At 37.6% G+C, this 12708-nt stretch overlaps 2 protein-coding genes across 4 annotated transcripts in view; one reads left to right on the plus strand and one right to left on the minus strand.

The window, feature by feature from the left end:
• The window catches only part of LOC101837037 (olfactory receptor 2W1), a 64023-nt gene extending 59094 nt beyond the window's left edge, over window positions 1-4929 (plus strand). For 2 of the 3 annotated variants that reach the window (XR_005880785.1, XR_005880787.1), the window contains one exon: window positions 4660-4929. The gene's annotated coding sequence lies outside the window, so the exon portion shown is untranslated. Of the gene's footprint in view, window positions 1-4007; window positions 4252-4659 lie in introns of those variants that run through there. The other variant, XR_005880789.1, reaches the window with a different exon arrangement.
• Window positions 1614-3170, minus strand: LOC101837304 (putative olfactory receptor 2W6). Its single transcript, XM_005086663.3, has one exon. It carries the CDS (start codon window positions 3168-3170, stop codon window positions 2232-2234), a length of 939 nt encoding a protein of 312 aa, XP_005086720.1. The 3' UTR covers window positions 1614-2231.
• Window positions 4930-12708: the final 7779 nt, after the last annotated feature.

Raw genomic sequence — 12708 nt, forward strand, 5'->3', positions numbered from 1 at the left:
GCACTGCTTTTTACAGTGGTGGTCCAAGAAGAAAAATATTAACACCTTCTGGAAATCTCAAGAAGAGGAAAAGTTATTATAACTTCAACAAAACTTAGTTCTGCCAGAGTTATTGGATTATTTCAACTCTCTGATAAGAATGCATATTCTTCAAACTGGAAGTCCTGAAACCTTGGGCTAGCCAAGAACCTCCCTGGCCAGAAGAAACTTATTCTCAAGATTCTTGTGTCCCATCCTTCGGCTCTTGAACTACTGAAATGATGGAATCCAATAGATTGGGATTTCCCTAAGAATCTCATGTTGAATAAGTAAAAAAGGTGAAATCCGGTGCCAACCAGAGAAGAAGTTTGTTTCTTGCAGAAAGATTTAACAAAGTTCTGACAACTTGTCACAAACCTTGTGGTAGAAAGAAGCAGTGGCAATAATGTTGGGTGGTGCCACACCCTGATCAGGGTTGCTTTAGTTATGATACCCCTTGCCCTCTATTTAAAACTAAACCCCACACTAGTGACAGAAGATGGACATCGGTGGTTGTCATTTGGTCTCTTTGTTCCATTTCCTAATGTGACCACATTGAATCTCTTTTATCTGCTTTGAACTACTGTTTCTTTCTTTTTTAATCCCTCATATAATACATCCCAAGTGCAGTTTCCCCTCTCTCCCCTCCTCCCAGTTCCTCCCTTTCTCTCTCCCCCAGATCCTCTCCCCTTCTGTTTCCTTTCAGAAAACAGCAGGCCTCCCAGGGATATCAACAGAATTGTCCTAATAAGATGCAATGAGACTATGCATAATCCCTCATATCAGGGCTGGATGAGGCAACCCAGCAGGAGGAAAAAGGGTCCCAGGAGCAGGCAAAAGAGTCAGCGACCCATGCAGACTTCATGATTGCCAGTTAGATTCTGTGATTTCACTTCAGATAGTATAAATTTTTTGTCTTTCACTACTGTTTATTTAACTGACCAATTAATGGCCTATATCTGAGCCAGTGTCCAGTCTTTTATCCCAACAACTCTAAAAGCAGTCACTCAGATCAAACCACACCTTAGAGTTTCAAGAGCCAAGAACAGGGTCAGAAAGTGACAGCTCCTTACAAGGATAGCTATGGACCAGACACCTGATACCAATGGTTTTCATGGGATGCACTGTTGCCACTGAAGTCCTGAACTGTAGCCGTGGCACCACTATAGGGGTACCATGATGCTGGCGAAAACAAGAGTCAACAATTTTAAATTCTAAGACTCACTTTTTGAATTTAAAATTTGGAGGGGCCCCAAATATAGACCCTAGATGTTCTATTGCAGTGGTTGTCAACCTTCCTAATGCTGAGGCTCTTAATATGGTTCCTCATGTTGTGGTGAACACACACACACACACACACACACACACACACACAAAATTACCATAAAATTAATTCATTGTTACTTCATAACTGTAATTTTGCTGTTATGAATCATAATGCAAATATCTGACATGGGACTCACAAAGGCGTTGCAACCACAGGTTGAGAACCACTGTTCTGTTGGTACTGCAAGAAGCATGGGGTGATGGATTAGTAGAACAGTGACTGAAGGGGGCCCTGGATTAGAACAAAACTCACCCAAACACCTGTCTTCACAGAGAGATTCTTTATTAAGCAGAGAAGAAAAGTTAAAGTGGCTGCTTTCTTACTCAGGCAGAAACACAGCAGCAATGACCTTTCAGGTGTCATTCTTAGGAAGAGAAAAAGGGGGGATCTGTGTTAGGATGGGCTAGGATGCAGTGAAAAAGGAGACAGGGTTGAGAGAGGGGGGAACAAGGGAAAGGGTAAGGAGTTTTTGTCCCACAGGGACAAAAGACTACCTCTAGATAGGGAGGAGACAGATGTGACGCCTGTCTCTGTTTCTGTCTCTCTGTCTCTCTGTCTCTGTCTCTCTCTGTCTCTCTCTCTCTCTCTTCCCTCCTTATCTCTTCATAATAATTGCTTTTCTTATTGCACTGATAAAAGGAAGGCTTTACTATGGTTCCCAGTTTTAATGCATACCCTCCATCATAGCAGGAACATGAAGCAGCTGGTCACACTGCATCCATGATCATGAACTTAAACCTGGTGAAAATTAACATTATGCCTAAGGAATTCTAGCTACTAAGTGAATGCCAGGGAGATGATCTTGAATTGACGGATTAAGCTGTCCATGACAAGAGCTATTATTTCTTTAACTCTCCATGATGTGGCTGAATTTTTTTTATTGGCCTCACACTTTGGCAGAATGTTTGTCTATTCCTAGAATTCTCTTCACTGCACTCTTTACATCTTTATTTCTTAAGGTGTAGATCAAAGGGTTAAGGCTGGGGGTGATAATGGTGTAAAAAAGAGTAAAAAACTGTCCTTCCTCATGGGATATGGCATTCTGTGGCTTCATGTACATATATATGAGTGTTCCATAAAACAGGGTTACGACTGTGAGGTGGGAACCACATGTATTAAGGACCTTTCTCCACCTTGTTGCTGACCTGATCTTCATCACAGCCTGAGTAATAACCCCATAGGAGATGAGGATTAGTGATAGAGGTACTAAAAGAAATATAACTCCAAGAGTAAATACAACAATCTCAATTACTCTGGAATAGACACAAGCCATCTTGATCAATGCTGGCATTTCACAGAAAAAATTATCCACTTCCCGGTGCCCACACCTTGGCAACTTCAAAGTCAAGGAACAAAGAATTAAGGCACTGCCAAGACCACCCAGCCAGGCTGACAGCACCATCTTCTGGCAAAGAACAGGATGCATTATTACTGTGTAGTGAAGAGGTTGACAGACGGCAGCATAGCGGTCATAGGCCATCACAGCCAAGAGGAGACATTCTGTGGCTCCTAGGTCCAGGGCAAAGAAGAACTGGAGCGCACACCCTCCATATGTGATAGACTTCTTTGAACCCCATAGATTTACCAGCATCTGTGGAACAATGCTAGTAGTATAACAGAGGTCCACAAAAGACAAATTAGATAAGAAGAAATACATGGGAGTATGGAGTTGAGAGTCCAGGTAGGACACTAGAATAATAGTTGTGTTTCCTACCAATGTCACAATATAGAAGATGAAGACAATGACAGAAATAACGTGCTCCAATTGGGGTCGACTGGAAAATCCCAGAAGGATGAAGTCTGCCCCAGAGCTGTTTATTTCCATTGCTTCTTAAGAAAAGCTAGAAGACAATACTACAGTAACCATAAATAATTTCAAAGTCTCTGACTTTTGTCATGAGTGTCTAAAATCCATCCATCTGCATGCATCTTCTTATTGTAGCATATTTTAAAATATTTGTCAATTACCAGAGCTTCTCCTGTGCATTAGAAACCATTGAAAAGCATGAATATGCAGTATTACCTCACCCATGGCTCTGTGTGTTTTGATTGTGCGTTAAAGCCATAGTAACTATAGAAGTGACACTATATACCATGTATATGTATGTATTTCTGTATGTGTGTATGCATTGTGTGTGTGTGTGTGTGTGTGTGTGTGTGTGTGTGTGGTGTGTGTATGACTAAGTGTTACCTGTGCCAGCCTTGAACCACCCTACCCTGCTGCAGTGGAAAAAAGGTCTTGAAAACATTCCCTTGGAATTATGGCATCGAGAGATGGTGATAAATCTTTTCTTTATCCAAGGAGCTAAGCTTCAAGCAAAAAGTTTTTAAGTTTTTGTATGCTCTGTCACTTGATAACATAAACCCTTTTCTTGTGATCATTTACAAATGCCTACATCCCAGCCATCGTAGCTATCATATTCATACCACCACCACCTCTTCCTTATCTTCTGAGTTTTTCTCTATTCAGTCATGGGCATTATGCTTTCTGTGTCAACTTTGGTGTTCACAGCTACACTTTTTGTTGTTGTCAATGATGGTGTATGCCTTTGTTTCTCAAGAAATAAACTTTCTAATTATTAACCTTTATGTGTTGTACCACTTTGAATACCTAAAAAATATTATGCTACATACCCTGCTCAACTTTATGAATCTGTTTCAGGGTTAAACACCAAACTATTTCCAGAATCATTTGACTATCACGGACACATAGCAACAGACAACTGTCAACTTCTTGTCCCTCACCGACTGCGCAGAAGAAGGCAGGCAGATGACTCAGGAATAGACAGTTCATACAACAAGCAGTGGGGTGACCATCCTTATCAAATTCAATAGCATTTTCTGGTTACTTTGGAGCCTGTCAAGAAAAAAACATCATCTGGTTACCTCTAAAAGAGAATACATGAGGAATAAAACTTTCATCAATCTTGCTATTTCTGAATTGTGTGACATATCCTTACATACATGCAAGGTTTACTTATTAAATATCTTTTGGAAATAATTTTTGTCATGAACTTCAGGCCTAGAGTTTCTTATATTGTTAGTATTCTTATGGGCATGAAAACAAGCCTCCTTTTCATTAAAATAAGATAATGATTAATTATCTCGAGTAAATCATTGTATAAACCTAGAGCATGAAAATATTTTACCTATAAAAAGGAAGTTTTATTCACAAATTATAGAGTTAAAATGTTGTTTTTCCTAGTATAAAAGTGTAAATTTAGCTGAGTATCAAGTTTTTGTATTAGTAGGATGTTTATATATTAGTAGGAAGTCAAACATAGTGCTTAGATGAACTTCTTTTTCTTTTTTAGGGGAGTGTAAGGAATGCTTTCTGAGACAGAATCTCTCATAGAGCAAGCTGAACTTGAATCTGCTGTGTAGCTGGAGATGGCCTTGAATGCAGGATCCCTCTGCCTTTACCTCCAAAGTGCCGCAAGTGCTGGGATTTCAGGCATATGCCACCATCCCTGATGAATTCCAAGCAACATCCATGGTATTAAATCCCAGTCATACACTGTATATATGCTGTACTCTTGGGCAGTAATTTAACCTGTTTGAATACAAAGCTCTTTATATGTGAAGTGAATATTACAGTATTCCTTTCTTCAGTGGGACTTCAGCTCCCAAAACACTATGGTTACAAATTACCTATGTTCATTGGATTTCTTACAGTTGAGAATGTTCATAATTTAAAAGTCATGGTTTCTAAAGTTGAAACAAACCTCAGAAGTTCTGACTCCAGTCTTCTGCAGCATAAACATCCTTTCCAAAGAACATTCAACAACTCCTGTAAGTAGGCTTTCCCTTTAAGTGGTGCCTCTGACACTTAGCATAAAATCTCCTTTTTGATGACACTTAAACACTGGCTCTTTTTTTAATTCCAAAAAGCAACACCAAAGGTGGTCTAGTCACCATAGTTTCACATCTAACATGGTTTAATGAATAAGTAAGACAGATACAATAACAGAATAAGGAAGATGGTGAGTAGATAAACAGTCTAATAACTAGTACTCAGTCAAAAATAATACAACAACCCTGGATGCCTTCTTTGCACTTCACTCATCATAACTTCCTGAGCCACCCACTACCATGATGCTTACTGATGAACCTTCCCTTCCATTTTATTAGGTTAAGGATGTAAATGTAAGTATATATTGTCTCATCGACTTAATCAAAAATTAGAGTTGCAGCAAGATGCTTCAGCAGTTAAAAGACTCTTATCCAGGGAGCCTGAAGAGCTGAGTTCTATCATCAGAACCCAGGCAGGGTGAAAGGACAGAAGTAACTCCCAGAAGTCATACTTTGTCCAATATGTGCATCACACACACAGACACAGACACACATAAATAAATAAAAGCATTAAATGTATATTAAGTTTCTTTTAACTTTAGAAGTTATTATCAAATAAACTCATAGATTTCTCTTTGCACAAAGAGTACTTTACTAAATGTACCTTGTGCTGACTGATCTTGAATTTTCAAGTTGGTTTTGTCGCTGTCCAGTGACCATCATGGTTCAGCCATTATTCAAATTCATGAAGTCAAAGGTGAAGACAACATCATAGAAAATCAACACTACAGAAGAGAACTGGGTACAGCTGTGATCTCAATACCTTTCTAAAACATATGTCAGTATTTTCAAATGCAAATCTTATTGGCTCTTACTAAAGCTTGGATCATTTAAGACCCTGGACCTTCTTATTAGAAGTGCCACAGCAGAAATGTTCTTTGTAATTTCATGGTGTGACTTAAACATAGCATCATTTACATTTTAACCATTCTATTTATCAGTACAAGAATTTGGCCTCAAATTTGGGGTGTTATTTAACTTTAATATGAAAGTGAGTATGATATTAAAATGAGGCTTAGAATATTGTACCTGAAGACATAGGTGGTCTAAAGTGGCATGCTACATTTAAAACAAAGCTGGTTTGTCATTGGCATATTTCGGTTTCCAATAATATAGCATACGTTCAATAATTTTAAGGGAAATAAACTAGGCATATCTGGGCATAGTTTGATATGCATAATAATCTGATGAGAAAATGGAAACAAAATTTTGAAACTGTCTTAATGCTTAAAAGCACATTCATTTATGAATAATAAACCAAGATGTATGTTGCTGTCATACAAAATCCAAGCAGAAAAGGATCAGGTCAAAAGAGTTAAGATACTAGCTTCAGAAAACCTGTGTATCTACTGCCATTGGTTTTTGTAACTCTTGGTTTCTTTGCCCACTTTTACTCAAATGACACCTGCTCTGTTCAGGCTTAGAGAAGGCTTAAATGACAGGATAAATCTAGAATACTTAGCACACTGCTTGATGCCTTGAAGACCATTCAGAAACTTCAGATTATACAGACTCTAGATTTTGAATTTTAGCCCTCTCTCCTAAGAGGTCTCCAATGTGTTCATATTATGTACATGTTCTACACCTTTCAGAATTCTGTTTGTATGTCCGACTGAGTCCTGCACTGTCTATGATCTGATTCTGGGTTGTCTGTTGGATGCAGCAAGCAATACTTACCAGAGGATAGGATGATTAGAATACGTTTCTAAGCAGGAAGAATTTGAAGTTGTCACACTTTTCTCTAGTCCAAATGTACCTATGTTCCCACTAGGATGACCTCACCTTTCATTAATAATGCAGAGAAAGTTCTTGCACAGAAAGATGTGAAAGGACCATCCCATAAACCCATTCATACTTAAAAGCAACAGGTAGACTAAGATTTAATAGTAATAGTATCTTTTAATTTGAATGTTGGATTAAAATTAAATCTAAAAACAATGGAAAAATCAGTAAATCAGTTTTGGCTAACCATATTTTGGTGCAATATTTGAAATTGTTTATTGCATTATATTATTCATAATTACACCTTACATTTTGCATGAGGACACTATGGTGTTTGTTTTTCATTTCAATGCTACTTAACTATAGTGAAGAAGTACTTGTGCACAACTCTAAAGGCTACTGTGTTGGTGTGGTTTAGGCCTGAGGGGATTGGTGTCGCACAGAGGTGATTAACGAAATCTGTAACTATAGTCAGATCCTATCCAAATAGCAATTTTATGAAAGGTTCCCTTAAGACAATGGCATCATCTCTTCCCTTTACTTTAGATTTTTCATTAATAAAGTTAAATTTTATTGATTAATTTTACTACAATAGATTTATATTTTATATAAAATAAATAGCACTTTACATTATAATCTTATTATAATAAAAATAAATTTTATTAATTAAAATGTTAATTTCATAGGTTTAAATACTTAGTATTGTATTAAGCCTACATTGAAATTATAAGTATGACACTATAAAAATTAACACTTTATATGAAATGTCTTTGGATCAATGTATATCACATTCAAGAACTTATTATCTAAATGTTGCATCTACAGAAAGAAAATAGTTGCTCTCTTAATATACTTATGAAGTAATCATAATTGTTAGTACATGAATTGCATCATCCTTGTTTCATTGTCAATGAATTAATAGATGAAAATTCTTGAGGCTATCCCCAATTTGAGGACTGGAAATTTAACAAGATATTAGAGATTCTATCTTCCCACTTCTCCCTCATTCCTATCTGACATTTAAAAGTAATTTAAACATCATAATGATGGATCATGTTCATTAGACACTCACTTTAAAAAATAAAATATATCATGCCCTACATTCATGTGGGAGTACTTCAATAACATGTGTTCTTGTATACATGTATTTGTTTGTTTGTTTTGTTTTTTCAAGACAGGTGTTTCTGTGTAACAGTCTTGGCTGTTCTAGAACTCACTTTGTAGAACAGGCTGATCTCAAACTCATTGAGATCTCTCCCTTGCAAGTGCTGGGATTAAAGACATGAGCCACCATCATCCAGCTACTTACTTTTAATTTAAGCAAAGAAAATATGCAACTCTGGAAGGTTTTCTTCTTTTGCTTAACATTTTTTGTATGATTTAGTCAATGCATTGTGACTAGCTATGGTTCACAGTCCATTATGTAAGTACACTATTATTATAGATTCCATTGCTGATAGACACTGACACAGAGTACAGTCTTTGGCTTATGTGAATGGTTCCATAATGAATGGTTATATACAGGTCTCACTGAACAGTCAAGAAAGTCTTTGTGTATGTATGTCTAATATAGAAATTGCTGGTTTGTGGAACAAATTAGGAGTAAACTTTACAAGTCATTTTCCCAGTTTTCTATCAGTTATTACATAAAGAACATTCTATTGATCTGCATACTCTGCAGCGCTTGACATTTTTGACTTTAAAATTTTTGCCTGTTGAAGCTGGGCGTTGGTGGTGCACACCTTTAATCCCAGTACCGGGAGGCAGAGGCAGGCAGATCTCTGTGAGCTCGAGGCCAGCCTGGTCTATAGAGCAAGTTCCAAGACAGCCTCCAAAACAATACAGAGAAACCCTGTCTTGAAAAACCAAAAAAAAATGCCAGTTGAAATAGTGTAAATTATATCTACCTGTGGCCTTGTAGTGTTCTGGGATTCTGATCAAATGAGTGGGACACCAAGATTTCTTCAAGGAAAAGGTGTTACTGTGCATTCATAGAATTAAGCAACATCTTTCTCATTAAGAACCCAAATGACAAATACAGTTAAAACAAAAGTGGGGTTGGGGGCTTTTATCTGATTTTTTGTTGTTTTGTCTCCCTGTGGTAGTTTATTGGTTATTTTGAAACCTTAAGGTGGAATGCAAAAGATGCCCTGAATGTAAAGGAAGAAGGGTCACTTGGAGCGAGTAGCAAGGTCTCATGTAAGTATTTTACAAAAGACTAAACCACATGGCAGACTCTCTGTCCATTCTTCAAAGTCTCAGGAAGGACTAAGTAATATGAGGTTGTGGTAAAGTTCAATGTCTATTCAAGAAAACTGTTTGGCCTGAGAAACTATTTTCCTTTTCCCTGACTCTTATGGGTCTTTACCCCTCTTTGATGCTTGAATCCTTTAAGGGCCAAAGAGCATCATCCTAGCTTATATTTCTATAGCAATATCACATGGGCAGCTATTTTTTCTTCCAGTCGAGGCTTCAGTAAGTCAGAGATAGACTTTATAACCAATGAGAGTATGTAAAATAGGATTGAATAAGCCCCCAATACTAAAATTGTGATATTTATGGATGTTTTGAAAGCACCAAAAGTTGAAATGTTATCTGGGTTCTAACTATTCATGTTTATATGGAGACATAAGCAGGGTAGCACGTTTTTCATATAAAATCTGTTGGTATCCCACTTTGGGGACCTAATCTAATGTGGTTGAACACATTTTTATGTTAGTGTCTTGGGTAGCATCTGAATGTCTTGAGAAATAAAACTCATTAGACACACCTGTCTAGAACCTCCAATATAGGGGCTGTGACATTCTTGGAAGAGTCTCCAAGTATCTAAGGACAGGATTCCTTGAAGGGTTGTGTCTCAGGTGTGTGTGTGTGTGTGTGTGTGTGTGTGTGTGTGTGTGTGTGTGTGTGTGCTCTTTAGATATATCCTCATTCTAAGTTAAGGTAATCACATTGTTTATCAGATTTCATTTCCAAGGGCTTACATACACCAAAGGATACCATACACCACAATACTTTGGCTCAAGGAGATAAGTTACCTGGACCCCTGGTGATTAAGGTTCTGAATGTGTGTGTGTGTGTGTGTGTGTGTGTGTGTGTGTGTGTTATGTCCCTCTGTCCATTCCCCAGTATTAATATTTGAGATTAAATTATGCATAATAACCCTTGTGTTTTCAAACAGAATAGTTCCATTATGCACACATAGTTCCTTGAATCTCCCCTGGCACTCAAAATGGATATAGCAAAGTAAGGTTCATGTGGTTCTCTGGCCTGTTGTGATCATATGGATGGTGCTATGGTCACAAAAGGGAAAATCTGGGACTGTAGTGCTGAGTCAAATGGGGAGAGAGATTAGTCACAATGAACACCAATAATGCACTGTATATAAGATTTTTAAATTGCCAAAAGAAGCTTTCTACCACATTTTCATTCAACTTAGTACCATGTCAGTCAGACCTATTTCAAAGGCTGAGGCAATTATAACAATAGATAAAGTTAGGATAAGAAGGAAATGAAACAGGAACTGTTTGCTTCTTCAGGTGGTTGAATCTTCAAGACAATACTGTCTTTAAGCCAAAGATGGTACTGAGGGGAAGTCAGATGGGCAAGTCCTGAGCCAATAAGACAAATATACACACAGAAGGACTTTCCCCATCATCATCTTTTCTATCTAAATAAAAATAAGGGTTTTAATTTTAACATAGTCAGATTATATATAACAGAACAGTTATCAAGTAAGAACTATAGTTACAATATTTAGTTCATTAACATTTAGTAAGCTTAAAGAAAGTATTTTATCATCTATCCTATCTGTGTGAGTCTAAAGTCCTATATGTAGCTTATCTTTTATCCCAGACTCTCTATCTGTGAAAGTGCAGACTGGCACTATCCTGATCCATGTCTAAAATCCATATATAAGTGAGTACATACCATGTTTGTCTTTTTGCGACTGGGTTACCTCACTCAGGATGGTTTCTTCCAGTGCTATCCATTTCCCTGCAAATTTCAAGATTCCATTGTTTTTTTCTGCCGAGTAATACTCCATTGTGTAAATGTACCACATTTTCTCTATCCACTCTTCAGTTGAGGGGCATCTAGGTTGCTTCCAGGTTCTGGCTATTACAAACAATGCTGCTATGAACATAGTGGAGCAGATGCCCTTGTTGTATGAACCTGCCTCATTTGTATAAATGCCTAAGAGTGGAATTGCTGGGTCTGGCCATGTGTCCTTTATTGCTGAACAACATTGCTAAAATGAAAGGGGCAGCTGTGTTAGCTACTGGCTTTCCAACATGACAGGCTTAAGTTTACTACCAGCACTGACCGAGTAAGCCTCTGCTTCTCTCTAGCAAAACAGAGCCCACCCAAGAAAATGCTGCTACCAAGAAACCATGTTTGTCTCTGTTCTTTTGTTTCTAAAAATCCCTTGTAAGCTTCTGTTAGATTTACATGGAAATTCTTGCCTCACATTGAGGGTGCCATATATGTAATGAGCATTCTTCCTGCCAGTCTGATTCCAGTACCACATCAATCCCAAATAATACAGAGAGACTCTATTAGTTACAATTCAGTCAGCCAATGTCCAGGACTTATCATTGGCTAGTTCTGTCTTAAGTATTAACCAATGACTGCTAACATATATTTCTATAAGATCGTATTTTACAGAGAATGCTAGGCTCATAAGTCCTCTCCTCCCAGGATCACATGGCGGCTCTCCACTCCTTTACTACATCTCCCAGACTCCTACTTGATTCCTAGTCCCACCAATCTTGCTTCCCCATGGGCCAACAGTGAATTATTTATCAACCAATAAGACGCATATACACAGAAGGACTTCCCCCATCAGATATGAATCATAAACAAGCTCTTGGTGGTAGAAAAAACATTGTAAGGCACTACAGAAAACAGATGCCTACCATACAGACTGTACAAAAACAGGATACACATGCCAAACCTAAAAGCCTTACCTTTAAAATGACTAACAGATTAACCTGTCTAGATAGGACAATGGCCTATGATATCTGAGAAGCTAGAGGCTTTAGAAAAGATGGTTCAGGAACAGGTAAAAGCTGGACATATTGAAGAATCTACCAATCCATTGTATTCCCCTGTTGCCAAAGAAAGCCAAAACAAAAAGTGGGGTAAATCCACAAACAATAACCCCAACAACAAAAATCAAAAACAAACAAGAATGAGCAATCAATGGTCATTAATATCCCTCAATATTAATGGTCTTAACTCACCCATAAAAAGACACAGGCTGACAGAATGAATTCAAAGACAGAACCCATCCTTCTGCTGCATACAAGAAGTACACCTTAGCCTCAAAGAGAGACATTACCTCAGAGTTAAGGGTTGGGAAAATATTTTCCAATCAAATGGACCCAAGAAACAAGCAGGGGTACAATAGTAACATCTAACAAATTAGATTTTAAAATAAAATTTCATACTCATCACAGGAGAAATTCACCAAGATGAAGTTTCAATTCTGAACATCTATGTCCCAAATACAAAGACATCCATGTTCATAAAAGAAACATTACTAAAATTCAAATCACATATAAAGCCACACACTTATAGTGGGAGAATTCAACACCCCAATCTCACCACTAGACAGGACTATCAGACAGAAACTTAACAAAGAAGCAAAGGAACTAATAGAAGTTATAACCCAGTTGGGATTAACAGAAATCTATAGAACATTCCATCCAAATAAGAAAGAATGTATCTTCTTCTCAGCACCACATGGAGCCTTCTCAAAAATTGACCACATATTTGGCAACATGTCA

The sequence above is a fragment of the Mesocricetus auratus genome, unplaced genomic scaffold, assembly GCF_017639785.1.
Source record: "Mesocricetus auratus isolate SY011 unplaced genomic scaffold, BCM_Maur_2.0 Super-Scaffold_100013, whole genome shotgun sequence".
NCBI classification, from domain to species: Eukaryota; Metazoa; Chordata; class Mammalia; order Rodentia; family Cricetidae; genus Mesocricetus; species Mesocricetus auratus.

What these genes read in the sequence shown, in the direction of transcription:
- LOC101837304 (XM_005086663.3), bottom strand. Translation starts at nt 3,170, where the DNA reads ATGGAAATAAACAGCTCTGGGGCAGACTTCATCCTTCTGGGATTTTCC.